This window comes from Heterodontus francisci, chromosome 29 (assembly GCF_036365525.1).
Source record: "Heterodontus francisci isolate sHetFra1 chromosome 29, sHetFra1.hap1, whole genome shotgun sequence".
NCBI classification, from domain to species: Eukaryota; Metazoa; Chordata; class Chondrichthyes; order Heterodontiformes; family Heterodontidae; genus Heterodontus; species Heterodontus francisci.
Window position 1 is genome coordinate 31215098 of NC_090399.1, and position 22227 is coordinate 31237324.

At 41.2% G+C, this 22227-nt stretch overlaps 1 protein-coding gene across 2 annotated transcripts; it reads right to left on the reverse strand.

The window, feature by feature from the left end:
* Window positions 1–851: 851 nt before the first annotated feature.
* On the reverse strand, window positions 852–14888 carry LOC137345991 (natural cytotoxicity triggering receptor 3-like). Of its 2 annotated transcripts, none has more exons than XM_068009279.1 (7): window positions 14815–14888; window positions 8485–8823; window positions 7940–8077; window positions 7643–7705; window positions 5327–5367; window positions 2523–2609; window positions 852–1266 (listed from the first exon to the last, which is right to left on the reverse strand). In XM_068009279.1, exons 1-7 carry the CDS (start codon window positions 14855–14857, stop codon window positions 1180–1182), a joined length of 798 nt encoding a protein of 265 aa, XP_067865380.1. In that variant the 5' UTR covers window positions 14858–14888; the 3' UTR covers window positions 852–1179. The 2 variants fall into 2 exon arrangements, with proteins under 2 accessions (XP_067865380.1, XP_067865381.1); XM_068009280.1 differs by having other exon boundaries at window positions 8485–8820; window positions 14815–14886.
* Between the last annotated feature and the right edge of the window lie 7339 nt (window positions 14889–22227).

Consider the following 22227-nt stretch of genomic DNA (forward strand, 5'->3'; position numbering starts at 1 on the left):
TCTTTTGACCATGGCAGAGGAACTGTTAACTACATTATCAGGTATTTTGGCAGCCTCTAGTTCTAAGACTGTAGAGCTTAATATAAATTGAAATTTGATTATAAATTAAAGTACAATATGGATTCTCTTACTCTTGATAGTATTGAAGTCGAACACTACTGCGATTGAACTGCTCAGTACAACATTTTGCCTTCTGAATTATTTGCATTAGAGTGGAGGCTGGATTGTCAGCGCCTGCTGAAGCTGATTTCGGTATTGAAGTAACATATTACATGTTAGAGTTAGACGAATATCTTCAGAAATTTTTCGATAAAACATAGATATATTGTGCCTGAACACATTGGAAAAGATGCTTATTAAATAACAGATGACAAGTACAAATTGAATTCAGAGCAGATGTATATACAAGGTAATCAACTATTTGCAACTGTCCGATAAGTTTATCAGTTCTGTTTGGCTGCAATTAGCTTAAACTAGTTGTGATAGATTCTGCCGGTTTCCTTACAACAGACAGTTGAATGGTGCATTTTGTTTTCTACATAATACTGAAAATGTTTCATATGCGATGTTAGTTATTGCATATCCGGCTTATGCAGAGTTCAAATAATTTACTCTGCTGTACAAACGTTGCAACACATTATTTGGCTGATGCTACAAAACTGGAAGAGGGGTATACCTTCTGGATACTATGTCGCTACATCTATAAACGTGTGAGAACATTTCCTTAGATTACAGTTTGTAGGGAAATTGTAGAAATTGCAAGGAAAGAAACATTGAATTCTTCCATCGATGTTTCGAATGAGTTTATCTTATAACAACCAAAGCGAATGTAAATAGTCTCAAATCGCTACATACAAGAGAATTTGTTTCACTTAATCGCACCAGCACTGGAAAACTTACAGAGAGGTAACAATTCCATTGGCTTCAATGAGAAAATGCCAGTTAAATACAAAGCAAATTTCGAAAAATGTGGATAGATAGACAGATAGATAGACTGATCGATAAATAGATAGATAGATAGATAGATAGATAGATAGATAGATAGATAGATAGATGGATGGATGGATGGATGAGTTGAGTTACATGTCTCCACAATGTGCAATAATGTTTAATATTGGATGATAACATGTTAAATGGCTTCAAGATCAATGCTGTAATCCCACAAATACACACGCAACCTTATTTTTTATCATCGGATGAACGGTTGTTTTGCTTTCCTTCATTGAAGGTCAGTGTACAATATTGTACATTGTCCGCTTCATTTGTCTGTTTAAAGAGAAACAAAATATTGATTTAATTTACTTACAAAGAAATAAAGTCTTTTTATGTTTGCCATCATCGAACTGCATATAAAGTGTTTTCATATATTAGAGATATTATGGCATTTTCTATCCAACTTCTTTTGCTGCAATTTTCCTCAACCTTTCGTTTCAAAATTTAGAATTAAAACTTTACAATGGCAATACGGTAATTAACCAGTTACTTATAACAATATAGCTGCCTTTTCTGGCTACTCTACTAAGAGAACTTGATCGATATCCTGAATACTAGAAATATATTCATCAACTGACGATGAGAAAAAACATGGGCAATTTATTAATCATGTTTCTATTTCTTAGCGTTATGAAAATATACAATAACACAATAATATTTTTCTAGAAACATATAAATAATTCTTGATAGACTTATCAATGTGATTGCTATTAGTAATAATAGCTGGAAATAAAGATATGTTGTCGAAGCATTTCGCCTTGCACTCACCAGGACAAATTGCAGGATACCAATGTAAGGGAAAGCAGCTGATATGTAAAACTGAACTCAACTGCACGAGTTTCAAAGTTCATAAGTTCAATGTGATTCTGTGAATCGACAACATTTGCTAAATTATCCTCAGTGTGTTAGGAATTACGCCTGGCAACCAATTTAAGATTGTCAGTCAAACTCACAGTGTGGCTCATTTGTGTGGACTGGAAACTACATATATTAATACACAGGGCCCTTTTTTTACAGACAGACATAACATGTGCACACATTGCTCTTGTTTCAGTTAAACAAAATATGTGCCAGCCATTGGCTGGTTCATTTCTCAGGGCAATGCTTTGACCAATTGGAGTCAGATTGTCTGGTTTAAACTTCAAACAAAGCTTGGTAGTTCATTATCAGTCACCATAAACGGGTGCATTCTCCATGGCAACGCTTCTACTAATCAGAGTCCACTTGCCAACCAATCAGCACTCTCTTGTCATACAGTATATATGTGTTGTTTTCCTTACATTAGTATGCTTTCAATTTGTCATGATGAGTGCAAATGAAAAGCTTCGACAAAATGTCTCTATTTTCAGCAATATTCAAGTTATGTACTGCCAAATGACTAGTAGTAATAATATTATGCAGGATAGCTAGACAAACAATTAGATAGATCGTTTGAGTTGCATGCCTCCATAATGTGCAATAATGTATAATGGTGCACGCGAACATGCTAACTGCCTTGAAGATCAATCTTTTAACAAACCACACGCAACTTTGTCTTTATCTACAGATGATCGGCGTTTTTCCTCTCTTTCATTGACGTTCAGTGCAGAATATTGCACATTATCGTCTTCATTTGCCTATTTGAAGAGAAATAAAGTACATTACTAAATGTATTATTTATAGGGAAATAAATGTTCAGTTGTTTTGTTTTAATCGAACAACACTTAAATATTCATTCGTACATTAGAAATCTTTGTTGTGTATTGTCATGCAAGCCTCCACCTGAAAATAATGAGGCATATTAATTTTGCTACATGGACATTAAATTTCAAAATGTTGCTGGAAAGAAAATAAGACCTACTACAAGGGGTTGCCAAGCCCCTGGCAGGAGCAAGACATTTTTGCATACTAGCAGACAGTGTAGGAACAAGGGAGCCATCCTCCGCTCTCAATACACAGAATACGTGGTCAGACGAATTTAGTCACATGACTAACTGGCTGTTGCAAGTTTTTCTTTTGAACTCGCCACTTAGAATTTGAACTCAGAATGCTCCTGGCTCCTGGATTGAGAACATCTCTCCCCTGTCTGTTCTCATCTCGTTCTCATCTGCTTTGGAATCTATTGAAGATGCAGGAACACAAAGAGAGAAAAGTGTCCTACAGTGAACAAAGTTTAAGAAGAATACTGGGCTCCAACGTAAAGCAAGAAGTACCTACAAAAGGACTCCACAGTGAGCTCGAAGCACAGTCACAAGAAACTCTTCAGAAAGTGCCTCAAACCTTTCCACTGTATTTTTATCCTGCTTTGTTCTGTCTCTATTTGCATGGGCATATGACGTCTGCATGCTAGCTTGTGGAGCGGCATTTATCAGTAGGTGATAACCGAAATAGAGTTTAAGTTTAAGTTTTACTAAATTTCACTTTTCTTCTTTAAACCTAAGAAAACCTGTTTGTGCTCATTTCTTTCCTTATAATTGGAAAGAGGTGAACATGGATTCACCAAGGGGGAGCTCAAAACACGGTGCATTTAAAATTAAATCCTGTTAGAGTCAGACCAGGTGAAGGCTGAAAGGAGACCCCTAGACCTCTTTCTCACCTAGTCATAACAGTATCGATGCATATCCTGTCCAGTTTCCTTTGCCACTGTTTTTCCTCAGGCGTTTCAGTCAACATTTAGCACTGAAACTTTAAAATGACATCCTAGAGTTAAGCAGTTGCCTGTACCATGGAGTTGCCAACACTAGCTACTAAGTGAATTCGATTTCTATCATGTATAGACAAATATATTCATTTACTGACTGTGACAATGACACAGTCAACTCATTAACCTGCTTTCAGATTCTTAGAGGCATTATAAAATGACAATAATATGGTTAGCATTTCATATGAATAATTCTGGATTGATTTACTATCAAAATTATTGCTATTAATAATATTTTATATTTAAGCATTGTCAGATGTTACAAGTGCATTACTTGAAGCAGTAGTGAATGATAGAAAATAAAAGGATCCTGGGCTGATTCTTTTAGCTGAGCTCTGATAAGCTAGCTGAATGGGCGCTATAAATGACTTTAGCACCCTTTGACTAGATTGGTAAAAAATAAGCAATAGTAGCTTTCATTGCTACTGAATGCCTTTTGGAAAGTGCAACAACAAAGGTATTCGCTCTGATGTTCATTTATAGCTCGAGAAGCCGACGACGCTCCCTATCGAGGCTCACAGCTGAAGATTTAACACCGGTGCGCGCTTCAGATGAACAACTGGCAACTCTAGAACCATAACTCAACATCAAGGAGATGAAGAAAAATATTCAACAATATCGATTGTTCGGAATTTTGATTGGAACCACGATTGTAACCAAATTAAGCTGCAGTGCTTAACACCAGGATGAAATTTCAAATAGTTTGAAATTGAAAAGAAATGTAAGGGCATATTCTTACAGATTTGTTACAAGTGTGGGAAGAGTTTACTCGGACTGAATTCTAATCTGCTAGTGTAAGAATGATATCTATTTTCTTGATATCATAGAAATATTATCTTCTAACTTTTTTGTTAAGCAGAGAAAGAAAAAAAAACATTTTAAAAGTAGTGATCATTCAGCGTTAGAACTGAGATTGACCCTAAGACATTGGCTGCATTTAATACAAAGTAACCAACTTCATAATGAGGAATCTTAATTATACACTGGCTTGTAAGTTTCGAGAAGCTGTATTGAATGACATGGATGCAAGGACATTAGTTATTCCTGAAGCAGAAAAACATCTGAGTAAATAGCATATATACAATTCGGGTTTGTATAGCATGAGAAGGAAATTTTAAAAAAAGGTTAGATATTTCCTTTGAGGAAATGGCAATTATATTTAACAAGAACAAAATTAGCGATAAGATACTTAACGAGGAGAGGTGTGCCAACATAAATACAGCTTGTTGGTAAGGAAAACAGTTCATTAATTTAAGTTGTTGATAAGGTCGATTATAGTAGCTTGACATGGAGTTGTATTTTTGGGAGAGTCATAGTGGTAGGTGTGAGGGAATTATATAAAAGTGATAGTTTGTAATGAGCATTGGGATTTGAGAGGTTTTGAGCAGCCTAAAGAACGAAGCTCGAAACAGTATTGCACTTACATCATTAAGTGCAATTGTAAATACTATCTTCTCAGTGGATGTTTTAGTACTTTTGCATGGATTGCATGCTTATTACGTCTACACGTTTTAATTCAACGTCTCAAGAACAGATTTTATTTTTGGGTATATACTAAAAGATCTAATGATAAATATCATCAACATTCATCGAACAAGTATCACTTGTTTAAGAAGATAAGCACACGCCTGCTCATTTTGAGGTGTCATGTACCTGATTTCCAACTCCGGACGAAGGTCCTTCATCACGTTTCTCTGTATAATGTGTCAGAGAGAAAATGTAACATGTTAGAAAGATCAGCGTCCAGAAATCGCCACTCAGCACTCCCAACCTCGCTCCCGTTATGATTCGAACTCAGCCAGTTTACTATCCAACTGTACTATCACAAAATATAAAGCACACCCATAATGTAGATATTATTGTATTGATAAAAGGGATAGAGAAAATGCTGGAATCTATTGCAAAATATGTTATAGCAGTTCATTTAGAAGATCTCAATGCAACCAGGAAGAGCTAACCTGGTTTGTGCAAGGGAATTCGTGTTTAAATAAGTTATTAGAGTTCTTTGAGGGATTAACCAGCAACGTGGAGGAAGGGGAACATGTGGATGTGGTGTACTTGGATTTCCAGCAGACCTTTGACAAGGTACCACATTAAAGGCTGTTGCCCAAGGAAACAAAAATGAAACTGCTGAACACTGTGTCTCACACGTTCCGGCCCCTTCTCTCCCTTAAAAGTGCCTTGTTTTTTAACAGAGTCTTAAAGGCACACACAAACTATTAATCCGAGGAGAAAAAAATAACACTAGTCAATGACAGGATGAAGGGACAGAATGTACAGTTGCTAATTTGCTGATGACACAAAGATAGGTAAGACAGTATATTGTGAAGAGGACATAAGGAGCCTTCCAGGGGATATCGATAGGTTAAGTGAGTGGGCAAAGATTTGGCAGATGGAGTATAATGTGGAAAAGCGTGAACTTGTCCACTTTGACCAGAAAATGGAACAGCAACATACTCTTTAAATGTAGAGAGATTGCAGAGATCTGATATGCAGAGGGATCTGGGTGTCCTCGTACATGAAGCATAACACGTTAGTATCCAGGTACAGCAAGTGATTAGGAAGAAAAATACAATGTTGTCATTTAATGCAAGGGGAATGGAATACAAAAGTAGAGATGTTTTTCTACATATGTACAGAGCATTGCTGAGACCACATCGAGAGTATCGTGTACAGTTTTGGTCTCCTTACTTAAGAACGGATATGATTGCATCAGAGAAGGTTCACTCGACTAATTCCTGGGATGAGATGGTTATCTTATGAGGAAAGGTTGTACAGGTTGTGTCTGTATTCAGTGGAGTTTAGAAGGATGAGAGGTGATCCTATTGAAATGTATAAGATCTGAGGGGACCTGACAGGGTGAATATTGAGAGAATGTTTCTCCTTGTGAGGGAAACTAAAGCTGGAGGGCACAGTTTAAAAATAAGGGCTGTCCCATTTAAGACAGATGAGTTTTTTTTTCTCTCAGAGGATCCTGAGTCTGAGGAACTCTATTTCCCGGATAGCGGCAGAGGCAGGGTCATTGAATGTTTTGTTTTAAGGCAGAGGTAGACAGATTATAGACAAACAAGGGAGTCAAAGAGATCGGTGATTGGAAGGAAAGTGGAGTTGAGTCCACATACAGATCAGTCATAATCTTGCAGAATGGCGGAGCAGGCTCGAGGGGCCGAATAACCTACTCCTGCTTCTTGTTAATATACTCGCATGCAAGATTTCGTTGAAAGGAAGCGCGTAAGTAGCTGATATATATATTATAAAAATACATTATAAGAATTCGATTTTATTTTCGTGCTGACAAATAAATAGTAAAACTTACGCCAATTTGGGAAGCTGAGGGGAGCTCATTGGAACGCAGTAATATAAAGTATTAGCGAGGCGAAGTGAGATGCAAAACTGATGTGTGACCAATCGACCACAGGGGAAGCGTGTAACTGAAGTGCGACAAGTAGGTTAAGCTAGTTTCCATTGTAAATGAGTGGAATTAGAAGTTTAGAATTACAAAACGTTGACCCAAATTTGTGACAAAACGTGAAAACAGAATGTCAGATTTTTTAAAAGGAAAAGACATGCAGAGGTACGATGTTAATATTTGATGGATGATGTCATATGCCCACGTTTACAAAAAAAACTAGTGGCCCTGAAATGCTACAGTCCTGTCAATGGTGGCACTGTAGCTCCTCATTACTGAATCTCCCAGTTCCTCAACCTGTATTGCATGAAAATATATTTTTTCAAAATGTTATGTCTGGTGCATTTATCTCCCCTTTCTAACCCCACTGCATCTGAAGAGTAAACTTGGTCTGAACTAGCCCTTTGTTGGTATTTATTATTCAGCAAGATAATGGGCAATTTCGTCTGATTGCAGTGAAATTACAAAGAAAGGCACGTTTCTCTTTTCACAATAAATAGGGAACAGTCAAACTCACAATGAAAGGGTGAATGCAATTTTTTCTTCTCTGCTAGAATTACCTTTGGAATCGTGGAGACTTCCGGTCTTTGTACAAAACATCTTCAGTGATTTCACGTTCCTATCTAAATAATTGGGGGAAATTGAGAGGATTAAACGTTGTCATCAATTTCAAAACGAAAACACATACCAACACATGGAAACAGATTTGTTTAATTTCACAATTTGTGATTGCTGAACGTCCATTTGGGGAAAGTAGAGGATTCAAAAATGTTAGCATAAAGTTGGAGTACTATTTTATAAAAATACAATTGATATGATTACCACAGTTTGAGATAGTATACAAAAACGATAAATACCTTTAGTTTTGTTTCTGTAGGAAATGACAGTGGTTATCGCTGAGAATAGCGTCAGCAGAAATAAAGTTGCTATTATAAACAGGGTTGTCTGCACATCCATGGAACTACGCGGCTGTTGCGATTGATTTCTCGCTCTCACTACGATAAGAAAACAAAGGTTACTTTCTTCTTTCTTAACGCTTGCCTCCTCCCCCACCATAACTACGTGCTTTAAGTAACACTTTAACCCTTCAAAAGTTAGATGCAAAAATGCTGCATTTGATGAGAGATAATTTGACCCTGACCCATCTGTCTAGGAACTGGCTTGATCTGGTGAACGCTGGTATTATAACTCGCCGCATTTTACTCGCTGTTAAATTCCATGAAGAATAATACTGATGTGGTGTAAACCGGAGTTCTATCCTATCCCGTGCATTTCCAGCCCGGCAAGTTATTTTAAATTACACCCGATATTCGTAAATTTAATTTTACTTCAACAGTGAAGTGCTCCCTTTAATCTATTTTTTAAACAAACTCATAAAACCAACAGCAGGTAACATGCTCACCTGTCACAACAAGTGTTGTTCCTTGCCCATAATATTCACCAGGGGTTATAAATTCCACCTTGCAATAATAAGTTCCCGAATCGCGCACTGTCACGTTTGTTAATTGAATCGAAGCCCCAGTCTTTCCGTCGATTTGTTCCCTATTTGGTCCAATGACTCGGCCTTTGTATTCTGGTGTACTGTTGGAAAGTTCAATTCCACCTCTACTGTTCTTGTACCACTTGCAGGCACCTACTCCCCTAAGTCTCTCGTACATACAGTACAGAACCGCTATCTTCCCCTCGGTTATATTAATGGATGCCGGGCTTTGAACAACCACAACGTTCTTTGCATTCACTGCTGTAAAAGAGCATGCAATGTTTCACACTGAAGCCAGAAACTTACGCTGTGCTTAGACGTGTTTGAAATTCCGCTCCTAAAATAAGCATCGCTCACGGAGCGATGCTGATGTGCGCTTGTCTCAAGTGCGGTCTTCGATTACGGACATTCATCGACGAAAATAAAGTGATTAACTCTTTCACTATAATAGTGGGCCAATAAGTATCATACACAACTTCAGTTTTTTCAAGTATAAGCATAACATTTTTGTTACTTTGATGAAGATTAGGGAGGACATTCATGAAAATGAGCTGATTTATATTTGTAAACATTTGTACCCATCAAATTGCAGTAAAGGTTAAATAGTGCCTTTAAAAGATACATTATATGCGAGTTAATCCTTCCATAGCAATATAGAGCACACAGTGTTACATATTACATTTCAAATTGTTATATATTTGAAATTATAGCCAGAAATATGCAGCTTAAAAGCGCACAGAAGAAGTACAGGCGATATAAAAAAATCTTCAAAATGCACCGCTGTTGTACATAACGTTCTCATGAGCACAATGTCAAGTGCATGCCATTAACAGAAAGAAAGCAATGTGCAGGACTCCAAGATCTAATTGCAGTCCAATCGCTCAATCGTACAGATAAAGACGTTCTTTAAATGTATTAAATTTCGCTCATCGATTTGATTGTTGTTTTGTTTTTTCAAAGCAATTATGGAACTTGCTTCTAAATTTATCTATACTGTGGATAATTTTAGCTTTTCGCTAAGTGTAAAACCGGCGATATCGGATCTGCCGCCAATTATACACCTCCCCTTTTTTCCTGCTTGAAATGGAAGGAAGATCGGGCGGAGTGCATAATATATCCCCTGTTTGTATTATTGCCAACAGTACATCTTTCTCACTAGGTTCGTGTTCAATCTGCTCCAAAATTGTATTAAATAAACATAGCATAATCACGGGCGTACTTGTTTGCTATTTTTCTGAGAAATCGCATGACATAATATTGCATTTAGTATTTAAAGTAGATACTGTATTGGTGTAAATCAATTAGTTACGTCGGTCTATCACTGCGGCATTGAGATCACAAGATCCCAATATCAAGTTGCCATCTTTGCAGAAATAGGTGTCGCCAGTGAAGGACAATTCGTCTCGGAAACCATGGAATAAAGAGGGGAAATCGCTCTTTTATCAGTCCCGATTATTAAGAAAAACAAGAAATGCTGGAACCACTCAGCAGGTCTGGCAGCATCTGTGGAAAGAGAAGCAGAGTTAACGTTTCGGGTCAGTGACCCTTCTTCGGAACAGACAAATATTAAAAATGTCACAGGTTATAAGCAAGTGAGGTGGGGTGGGGCACGAGATAACAAAGGAGAAGGTGTAGATTGGACAAGGTCACATAGCTGACCAAAAAGTCATGGAGCAAAGGCAAAAAATATGTTAACGTTGTGTTGAAAGACAAAGTATTAGTACAGAATAGGTGTCAACGGATTGCATATTGAACAGCAGCAAGTGCAAACATGAAAACAAACAGTGGGTAAGCAAACTGAACAAACTAAGATGAAATGAAATAAATGCAAAATAAAGATTGCAAAACATGTAAAAAAGAAAAAAAGAAGAAAAAAAGAAAAAACAACTAAAATGAAAGTAAAATGGGGGGCTGTCATGCTCTGAAATTATTGAACTCAATGTTCAGTCCGGCAGGCTGTAGTGTGCCTAATCGGTAGATGAGATGCTGTTCCTCTAGCTTGCGTTGATGTTCACTGGAACACTGCAGCAATCCCAGGACAGAGATGTGAGCATGAGAGCAGGGGGGAGTGTTGAAATGGCAAGCAACCGGAAGCTCAGGGTCCTGCTTGCGGACCGAGTGGAGGTGTTCCGCAAAACGGTCACCCAGTCTGCGCTTGGTCTCCCCAATGTAGAGGAGACCACATTGTGAGCAGCGAATACAGTATTCTTTCTTTTTTTGGGCCTCCTTATCTCGAGAGACAATGGATACGCGCCTGGAGGTGGTCAGTGGTTTGTGAAGCAGCGCCTGAAGTGGCTATAAAGGCCAATTCTGGAGTGACAGGCTCTTCCACAGGTGCTGCAGAGAAATTTGTTTGTCGGGGCTGTTGCACAGTTGGCTCTCCCCTTGCGCCTCTGTCTTTTTTCCTGCCAACTACTAAGTCTCTTCGACTCGCCACAATTTAGCCCTGTCTTTATGGCTGCCCGCCAGCTCTGGCGAATGCTGGCAACTGACTCCCACGACTTGTGATCAATGTCACAGGATTTCATGTCGCGTTTGCAGACGTCTTTATAGCGGAGACATGGACGGCCGGTGGGTCTGATAGCAGTGGCGAGCTCGCTGTACAATGTGTCTTTGGGGATCCTGCCATCTTCCATGCGGCTCACATGGCCAAGCCATCTCAAGCGCCGCTGACTCAGTAGTGTGTATAAGCTGCGGGTGTTGGCCGCTTCAAGGACTTCTGTGTTGGAGATATAGTCCTGCCACCTGATGCCAAGTATTCTCCGAAGGCAGCGAAGATGGAATGAATTGAGACGTCGCTCTTGGCTGGCATACGTTGTCCAGGCCTCGCTGCCGCAGAGCAAGGTACTGAGGACACAGGCCTGATACACTCGGCCTTTTGTGTTCCGTGTCAGTGCGCCATTTTACCACACTCTCTTGGACAGTCTGGACATAGCAGTGGAAGCCTTACCCATGCGCTTGTTGATTTCTGCATCTAGAGACAGGTTACTGGTGATAGTTGAGCCTAGGTAGGTGAACTCTTGAACCACTTCCGGAGCGTGGTCGCCAATATTGATGGATGGAGCATTTCTGACGTCCTGCCCCATGATGTTCGTTTTCTTGAGGCTGATGGTTAGGCCAAATTCATTGCAGGCAGCCGCAAACCTGTCGATGAGACTCTGCAGGCACTCTTCAGTGTGAGATGTTAAAGCAGCATCGTCAGCAAAGAGGAGTTCTCTGATGAGGACTTTCCGTACATTGGACTTCGCTCTTAGACGGGCAAGGTTGAACAACCTGCCCCCTGATCTTGTGTGAAGGAAAATTCCTTCTTCAGAGGATTTGAACGCATGTGAAAGCAGCAGGGAGAAGAAAATCCAAAAAAGTGTGGGTGCGAGAACACAGCCCTGTTTCACACCACTCAGGATAGGAAAGGGCTCTGATGAGGAGCCACCATGTTGAATTGTGCCTTTCATATTGTCACGGAATGAGGTGATGATACTTAGTAGCTTTGGTGGACATCCGATCTTTTCTAGTCGTCTGAAGAGACCACGTCTGCTGACGAGGTCAAAGGCTTTGGTGAGATCAATGAAAGCAATGTAGAGGGGCATCTGTTGTTCCCGGCATTTCTCCTGTATCTGACGAAGGGAGAACAGCATGTCAATGGTCGATCTCTCTGCACGAAAGCCACACTGTGCCTCAGGGTAGACGCGCTCGGCCAGCTTCTGGAGCCTGTTCAGAGCGACTCGAGCAAAGACTTTCCCCACTATGCTGAGCAGGGAGATTCCACGGTAGCTGTTGCAGTCACCACGGTCACCTTTGTTTTTATAGAGGGTGATGATATTGGCATCACGCATGTCCTGGGGTACTGCTCCCTCGTCCTAGCACAGGCATAGCAGTTCATGTAGTGCTGAGAGTATAGCAGGCTTGGCACTCTTGATTATTTCAGGGGTAATACTGTCCTTCCCAGGGGCTTTTCCGCTGGCTAGAGAATCAATGGCATCACTGAGTTCCGATTTGGTTGGCTGTATGTCCAGCTCATCCATGACTGGTAGAGGCTGGGCTGCATTGAGGGCAGTCTCAGTGACAGCATTCTCCCTGGAGTACAGTTCTAGGTAGTGCTCAACCCAGCGGTCCATCTGTTTGCGTTGGTCAGTGATTATGTCCCCCAATTTAGATTTGAGGGGGGCGATCTTCTTGATGGTTGGCCCAAGAGCTCTCTTCATGCCATCATACATTCCTCTGATGTTTCCGGTGTCTGAGGCCAGCTGAATATGACTGCATAGGTGTTGCCAGTAGTCATTTGCGCAACACCTAGCTATTCTTTGTGCAGTACTTCTGGCTGCTTTAAGTGCTGCGGATGTTAAATCGCTGGGGGCTTTCTTGTAGTTCAACAGTGCAATGCGCTTAGCGGCTATGACAGGTTCCAGCTCTTCATTATGAGATTGAAACCAGTCTGCATTTCTCTTTGCACTTTTGCCGTAGGTGGTCAAAGCTGACTCATAGATGGCGTCTCTGATGAGGGCCCACTTGGTCTCAGCATCCCCTGTGGGAGTGTTTTGAAGGGCTGTTACAAGTGAATTTAGAAATTTTTGTAACAGCTGTGGGTGAGAAATTCTGCTCGTGTTGATGCGCGGGTGGCCCTTCTGCTTGGAATGATGCAACTTCTTTGGTCTGAGTCTAACCTTGCTGCACACAAGGGAGTGGTCGGTGTCGCAGTCCACACTGTGGAAGCTGCGTGTGATTTGAACACTGTTTAAGGCGGCTCGCCTTGTGACAATGAGGTCTAGCTGGTGCCAACGACGCGATCTTGGGTGCCTCCATGAAACCTGGTGACAGGGTTTAGTGTGAAAGAACGAGTTGGTGATGCAGAGGTTATGATAGGTACACAACTCAAGCAGACTCTGCCCGTTCTCATTCATCCTTCCAACGGCATAGCGCCCAAGGCAGGAGGGCCATGAGTCATGGTCGGCCCCAACCCTGGCATTAATGTCCCCCAGCAGGAATAGGTGTTCGGTGTTGGGGATGCTGCTAATGATGTTATGGAGTTGTTCATAGAACTGGTCTTTAGCTTCAGGTGGGAATCAGAGTGTTGGAGCATAGTATACTACATTGAAAGAAGTACAAGTAAATCTCTTCTTCAACTGAAAGGAGTGTTTCGGGCCTGGGAGAGTGAGGAGAGAGGAGTTAAATGGGCAGGTATTACACCTCCTGCGATTGCAGGGGAAGGTGCCATGGGATGGGGATGAGGTGGTGGGGGTAATGGAGGAGTGGACCAGGGTGTCACGGAGGAAACGATCCCTTCAGAATGCTGACAGGGGAAGGGAGGGGAAGATGCGTTTGGCATCACGCTGGAGGTGGCGGAAATGGCGGAGGATGATCCTTTGGATATGGAGGCTGATGCGGTGGAAAGTGCAGACAAGGGGAACCCTGTCACGTTTCTGGGAGGGAGGGAAAGGGTAAAGGTACGGGAAATGTGCCGGACACGGTTGAGGGCCCTGTCTACAACAGTGGGGGGGGGAATCCTCGGTTGAGGAAAAAGGAGGTCATACCAGAAGCACCGTCATGGAAAGTAGCATCATCAGAGTAGATGCGTCGAAGATGGAGAAATTGGGAGAATGGAATGGAGTCCTTACAGAAGGTAGGGTGTGAAGAAGTGTAGTCGTGGTAGCTGTAGGAGTCGGTGGGCTTATAATGGATATTAGTAGACAACCTAACCCCAGAGATAGAGACAGAGAAGTCGAGGAAGGGAAGGGAAGTGTCAGAGATGGACCATGTAAAGGTGAGAGAAGGGTGGAAATTGGAAGCAAAGTTGATAAAGTTTTCCAGTTCGGGGCAGGAGCAGGAAACGGCACCGAAACAGTTATCAATGTACCGGAAAAAGAGTTGGGGAGGGGGCCTGAGTCGGACTGGAACAAAGAATGCTCGACATATCTCACAAAAGACAGGCATAACTAGGTTATAACCGATTATTAATGGTAGGCTGTGCACTTGTGTGGACCTCTAGTGAAGACGAATCGAGCTGGGCTATGAACATCTGGAGTGGGTACTCACTGCGCTGTAAGAAAATGATGGGCACTTGGATAACAATGGTACATCCACATCTAATGGCAGGATAGAACAGAACTGAAGGGGTAAAATTACACCCTCTAGTAACTAACTGAACTGAAATGAAATGTTATATGTCAAGTTGATAGCATGTGTAAGTGAAATAGAATTCATGGGTTACCATGTGTTTCGCTTTATATCAACAAGTAAATTAATGAAACTACTTACCAAAGACAAGAGTCACAATCCAGAGTCTGAGACTGGAAACCATCCTTTCCGTCGATAATTTTACTTCTAAATAATTCGCGGGACTAATGGCAGAAGGTTAAAATTCATTTCTTTATAATGATGGAGCCGACAGGAAATGACGCAATGGAAAACAGCAGGCGATATTTTTTCTGTATTGGCAGAAACTTCGGACGTGGTCAATGTTTCCAGCAAACTGAGGTTTTCAGATCTTTGCACTCTCAAGCATCTGAACTGAAGCTCCGATGAGGAAATGGTTGTGAACAACGGCGAAAATTCCGTTTGATATCAGCAAGTCAAGCCAATATGAAACAACTACATATCAAAGAGTATCCAGATATCGGGACGAGAAATCATTCTTTCTATGAGGTCAGTGCAACGAAATTGCGCCCATTAATATTTCCCAAGGATAAAGAGACCTGGTTAATACTGGAATTCTGGAACAAGGAATAGAAAAATACATGGAATTACCCAGTGGAGCTATGAACATTTAAAGAAAAAAACAGATTAACATTTCAGGTAGGGCCATCTATTTGAAAATCAGTGAGCCTAATTTAAACTTTTGGCAGGAGTGTGAAACGGGCGATCCGTTACAAGTCTCTCGCAACTTCCAGAAAGAAACATCAGATGAGGTGAATAATGGGGGTGGGGTTCGCATTTGCCTGCTTTATACTTTTACATAAAGTTTAGCTTTTTTGTTGGTAAGTATCAGTTTTGATGAGTTTATCGCACTGAGGGGGAAATTTTCACTTTGACCGATGGTGTAAAACAGGCTGAGAGGACCCGGGCTCTCTTTTGTTACTTTTTTCTTTTTAAAAAAAATAATTGTAGAAACTCTTACTAAATGTTTTTTTATATTTCTACCTAGCTTTTTTTCATGCTCTAATTTCTCCCACCTTTTTCAAAAATCATTCACTTCTGGTTTTTGAAATCTGTCCAATCTTCCGATCTACAACTAATCTTCGCAGAATCTTACACTTTTTCTTTCAATTTTTTATTTGATTATCTGTTTCGACTGTTAATTTTTGGATTCCTTGGCTTTTTATGTCTCAGTTTCATAATGAATCAACAATAGTTACAAAGATGTGTGTGCAAGACCAGTAAATCAAACGGCCCATATTTAATAAGTAAAAATAGCTTCAGTAAAAGACTTGATAAAGAAGCAAGATCCATCAGATGTCAATTAACGTAGGCTGTCAAGGATCTGTAGTCATATGTAGAATCTCAAATTAATTCAAAGCCGACCTCAAATACAGATATTTCTGCCCAAGAAACTAATAACATCAAAGGAACTCGGAACTAACATGCCTCTGTAATTGCCCCATCCCTCTGCTGCATTAATGTTCCACTGTTTATATTGGATTGATATTTGCTGGATGACTTCAGGTGCTTGGGTAATTTTCTCTGGCATTTGCATGTAGTCCACGGCAAGTATGTATAGAAACATTTCCTGTACTGGGCATCTCCAGCTAAGTCCCGATTATATTCGGAAAGAACTTATTTTACTATTCCATAAAACTGCTAACTCTGGTTGAGCTGACAACTGCCGTCAGTTCCTTCGACACAAGTAAAACTCTCAGAAGCGACAGCTTACAGGTCATGTTGTATTCGGCTCTGTGGGATTGGATCGGCCCAGAACTGCTGGAAGTGTACGAGAGACTGCTTCTGGACACAAGCATGTCAGAATCCACGATGAAAGCATCATCACCCTCATCTACAAGGAAAAGAGGGAGGAAATCAGACATTGGTGGCCCCTCTCACTGTTTAATGTGTCCAAGGTCATCGGCCGTCGGGTCAAGTGTGCTTAGAAGTTGGTGATTCACCCCGATCAGACCTGCACTGCACCCTCACACTACTCAAGCATACGCTCGCCTCTGTACGGGACATGGGGGTGGACACTTGCCTCATCAGCTTTGACCAGGAGAAGGCCTTTGACAGGATATTGCACATCTAGATGATGGACATGCTCTCCAAAATTGGGTTTGGGGGAGGGAATCCTCAATTGAACCCAACTGCTCTACACAACCATTCGTAGTGCAGTTTCACTCAATAAATGGATGGGAATTAGAAGGTTTTCCAATCAAATCTGGAGTCAGACAGGGCCGTCCCCTCTCTTCTGTCTTGTTCATTTGCTGATGTGTGCATAAGAGGGGTGACAATCCCAGGGAGCAGAGGCACTCAGGTCAACGTTTCCCTGCCCATGAATGATATTGCTGTTTCTGCTCAGATCCATTGACAGTTCGCAGACTTTTGAGCGTCTGTGACCAGTTCGAACTGGTCTTGGGAGCCAAAATAAATTGCAGCAAGAGTAAGGCCATGTGATTTTAACATTAGGTCAGACTGCTTGAAGGTGCTAGGCAAATGGTTTGGAGAGACTGGGCCATGTGCCAAAAACTGGAAGGAGGAGCAGTCATCATAAACAGAAATTAAGCATTGGGAATGGTGCTCCCTTTTCCATTGCGGGTAAGAACCGGGTCATTAGATGTTGCTGTACGTGGTGAGGTCTGGCCCATACCCCACCCTTGCACTGTGCCAGTCACCTGAGCCATCTTCCACTTTATCTGAAGATCGAAATCCATATTGACACGATATTCGAACCTCCAGATAAAGGAGGAAAACCCGGACCCAACGTCACCCTAATGCTGATGGCCACTATTTTGTACAGCTGTGCCCCAGTATGCAAAATACTAATTTGCTGAGGTTCTTTCTGCCTTCGGTGTTGCAAAGGATGGGTTTAGCTACGTTGCCCTGGAATGCTCCATTCAGTTGGACTGTCCCATACCCCTGTCCCTGGTGGAAACGTTTGTGCAGAAAACAACCTAGACCACTAATCCATCAGCACATAGCGTCCTCAAGGCCCTGTGGGAAAAGGAGATGGGAAATTCTGTCAGATGGTCCCCGGAGCGGACTGTCAAACTCATTTGACATAATGCCTCATTTCCAGAACATTCAAACAAGCACCAATACATAGCTTGGGTGGCAGTGAGGAGGACTCTCCCCGTCAGAGCCTTCCTGCACGCCCAGAGGCTCACTGTCTCGACACACTGCCCTCGAGGTGGCTGTGCGGGTAAGAGACCATCACCCACTTCCTTCTGGACTGTGCTTTCACAAAGCAGGTCTAGAAAGAGATGCAGTGTTTTTGTCAAGGTTCATTCTGAACAGCTCCATAATGCAGTGCTCAGTGCTCTGTAGGTTGTTTCTAGACAGACACACTGAGATAAACATCAACTGCTGCTGGAGGACGATCTATTGAGTGAAAGGTACCCTTTGGTCTGCCCAAAACTAGCTGGTTTTCCTGTGCAAAGAGCTGTCCACTGGTTCTTTACAAGGTCCAGGACTATGTGCTGAGAGACGCACTGAAGCTTGGGGTAGCCATTTCAAAGGCTCAATGGAGAAAGATCACGGTGTAAGGTCTTCCCACAATCGTATACCAAGGGGCTAGAAACCTATAAAATCCCTCTGCTTGTCTGAACCAGGGAATGTTTAAGGTATGTAATGCAAATGTACATTGTAATCATGCCAGTAATGGCAAGGATAGCAAGGGCGGCACAGTGGCGAGCACCGCAACCTCACAGTTCCAGCTACCCGGGTTCGGTTCTGGGTCCTGCCTGTGTGGAGTTTGCAAGCTCTCCCTGTGACTGCGTGGGCTTCTGTCGAGTGCTCCGGTTTCCTCCCACAAAGACTTGCAAATTGATTTTTAAGTTGCACCTAGTGTAGATAGGTGGTAGGAGAATGGTGGGGATGTGCTAGGGCACATGAGATTAATATAGGATTAGTATAAATAGGTGTTTGTTGGTCGGCACAGACTCGGTGGGCCGAAGGGACTGTTTCAGTGCCGGATCTCTCTCTGACCTCATGTACTGTGCTGAAAGAAACTGATCTGCATTGTACTCTACTAAATGTCCAATTTGAGTTGTTTTGTGATGTATCTTAATTTTTTATGAATAATGCATATTTTTGGGGAAAAAATAAAACTACGAGCAGACCAAATCTTCACGCCATGATCACGATGGTCCCATTTATATTTTAATACACGCATAAAGTCAGTGTTTGCACAATATAGTTTTTTCCCTGAAAATAATGATGGTTGGTACGTTGCATTTTTCACGTGATGTCGCTAAGGCATTATCGAGTACATTTCCGACTTACCACCCAGGCGTAAAACTGAAATTGCGCATCAATTGCCTGCAACAGACACAATTTACATTTCCATTGAATTGTTACTTTTCATCTAGTGCTGCACTGAAAAATTAACTTGTCCATCTTCACCACGGATGATGATTAGTCAACTCAATGTTTCGAGTGTTTCTGTTTTACTTTGAGCTTTCCAACACCTGCCAAGTGTTTGTATTTTTCTCCGTATTACATACAGCCAATTTTGCAAACAAACTGAAGTTAATGGCACTGGCCCGCAACTTTAGGTTTTTTTTTCCAGCAGTAAAACCGCATTCAACATCGAACTAAAGCAAAATATATAAAAGCTGCAACTACGTGCAAACTTTCAAGGTTGCAATAACACTGACCCAGCTACCGATCTCCAGGACATCTGATGTCTGACGGGCACTGCAAAACTAAACTTGAGATTTTAAAATACAAACCTAGATCTTCTTTGTTCATGAAGATTACTTTACGATAATTCTATTCTTACTTTTATTTAAATAAGATATTGAACGATTCAACTGAAGTACAAGGTGAATAATTCGCAGTTAATTCAATATTTGAGAACCGACTGCGAGAACTAAGGAATCATTTAGCGTGAATACACCTCTTGTGAATACAATCCGCTCCATCACGAGAGATACCAGCGAGGAAAGCCCATCCAGTCTCACTCATTCAAAAAGATGCTGGGGCTTTTATGAACCAAAACATTCAATTATCAATGATTCCAGGAGATTGGTTTCCAGTAACTCACCCAGAAGCTCATTCATCGTTAATGATCAGTCCATTTAAATTACACATGATAAATATAAATGTGCATTGTAAAATGCGTACAATGAGAAACATTTCCCCAGACAAGTAAATTACAAGTAAGCAAAAAATATAGCTATATATACATATAGATATTTATCTCCCGGCACTGCAAGTCTCCAAGAATATTCTGTCTTTGGGTTTAACCAGTAATTCATAACTTTATGACACACTAACGTCCGTATCAAGTAACATTAGCAATACTTTTTTTTCATTTCTAACTTAATCTAACATGAGCCTTGGTTCTGCTTTAGATTCTCAGGATGAAAAGTGCCCCTTTGCCATTTGGGACAGTTAACCCTGTGGCCGCATAAAAGTTTGGATGAAAAAGGCCAATCATCTAAACAATTCCACTCTCTCAGTACTAGACAATCAACGGTGGTTAAATGTTGCCGTCAGGAATGCTATTGAACTTCACACTGTTACTTCAAACATTGCACCAGTGTATTTGGACGCGAGCACCTAGCAATGAAATATACAAAGGCTTCACAGAATACATTTGCGCATGTAAATTTCTGACATTAACGTTAGTGGGAAATATGTGACTCTGCAAGTTTATGCGCAGCACAAAAAAGGACAGGAGTCTGACCCGAACCTGTTCGGTTCTGGAACGGGTTCGTTTATCATCTGAGCACTTTATACCTGCATAAAAAACATAAACAACAGAGGCTGCTTTTAAAATGAATGTGTTAACTTTGTCAGGACTTTGTCAGGACACCGTGGAGTAAGTTTCAACTTTCGCTGAGGGTGTGAAGCTTGTGCTATCGGTTCCTTCTGCACCGCTTTACTTCCTCCCTTGCACCCCACCCAGCACAAACTCCCAACCGCACATAGTTCCTCCTTTTTTATGATACAGGTCAAATTTTTTGAATGAGAGCATATAACGGAATATGAAGTGCAAAATTTAATCTTTGCAGCACAAAACACTTAAATGAGTAAAAATGTATTATATTACAATGAGCATATGTCATGATAAACGCAGACTAACGGCTTTGAGGAATTAGCACACTCACCCAAGAATCCATTACAATGGCTGGTGCACTAACAGAGCTAGTGGGAAGAATTTTCAACTTAACACCCGGACCAAAAACTGACCTTGCTGATTCGGTGTCCGTTATAGCAACAACCTGATATTCATTACTACAACAATGGGAATGAAAATCGGTCTGTTTCGCTCCTGGGGGTGCGAAGGAGGTGGGGTAGAAATTTGCCTCAGGCGGTGGCTGTAGTAGAACTGAATATCAAACACTGCTCATAAAAGCCAGTCCATCCAATACCACAGGTTTTGCACCAGCATGCGAGCCACATTCTTACCCCGAGAGAGCGGGAGATTCGCTCTACAGAGATAAGTTTGACTGTTGGTCATAGTTAAAAATGGACGGTATGGAAATAGCCATAGATTATAAACAACGCATTACTTCCATCCCATTGAGGTCAACGAGTGTTAAAAGCAGGCGGAGTGTGTAATGGAAGGCCACTACGCCTATTTTGCACTCTCACGCAAAGCTAAAATTAATCCCCCTCTACAAGTGTTGATGGTGAAATTATTCCCTGTGTGGTTAAGTGCAAAGTAGCTGGACAAGTATTGCTGCTCTGCTTTATTTTTAGCAACCTTGATTTCAACTGTTAGCTGTTTGAATTAACATAAATACAGTTTTGGCATGATGGTGTGCTCTCACAATAAGTGAATCCTCTGATATTTGAACATTGAAGAGACAGAGACATGTGTGGCACATACAGAATGGCTTTCACCTTCACAGCTTGAATGTAATTTCTCCTTTTCGAATTTTGCCCATTTATTTCAGCTCTTTCTCCAATTTCATTACTACAGGAAGAATGAATCCAATCTGCATCCTGTGGATATTAATTCCACTCTCTAGTAAGTAGATATCTCATTTTTTTTCCATTCGTTATAATCACCCGGATGTGTCCACCTCGTATCTAGAAATACCTATTCATGTTCCAGTATTTTTATTAGAACTTAGGACTATCTGGAGACTTCCATCCTGTATTCGGATTTTCCGTCTCTCACAGGTACTTTGGTGGGGGGTGGGGGGCTGGTGGGTCGGGGGGTGGAATTGGACATAACCTAGGATTCAAAATAAGGCGTAAGCATGAGTCTCACGTTATACGCCCCTCCTGAAATTCAATTTTGTTGAATTTTATGGAACTCAGTATCGAGTACATCGTATAACGAGCGGTAAAAGCGATTCCACCCGGAGTGCATCATCAGTCATGTCCAATTTCATCTCCAGTATATTCAATCTGCACTCTATGCCAATTTTTGTCCTCTGATGTCCTAAACATCTCTAAACACTGGAATGCAAATCATATTGCTTATAGATTTGCCCCTGGCTTTGAGATCGACCGCTCGTGATAGAAACACGCCTGATCTTCAAATGCATTAAAATCAATTGAATGAAATTG

What these genes read in the sequence shown, in the direction of transcription:
- LOC137345991 (XM_068009279.1), bottom strand. Translation starts at nt 14,857, where the DNA reads ATGGTTTCCAGTCTCAGACTCTGGATTGTGACTCTTGTCTTTG. An exon ending in GATTGTGACTCTTGTCTTTG is followed by an intron (nt 8,824 to 14,814) that starts GTAAGTAGTTTC and finishes GCTCTTTTACAG; the next exon opens with CAGTGAATGCAAAGAACGTT. An exon ending in CATCTGTAGATAAAGACAAA is followed by an intron (nt 1,267 to 2,522) that starts GTTGCGTGTGGT and finishes CTCTTTAAACAG; the next exon opens with ACAAATGAAGCGGACAATGT.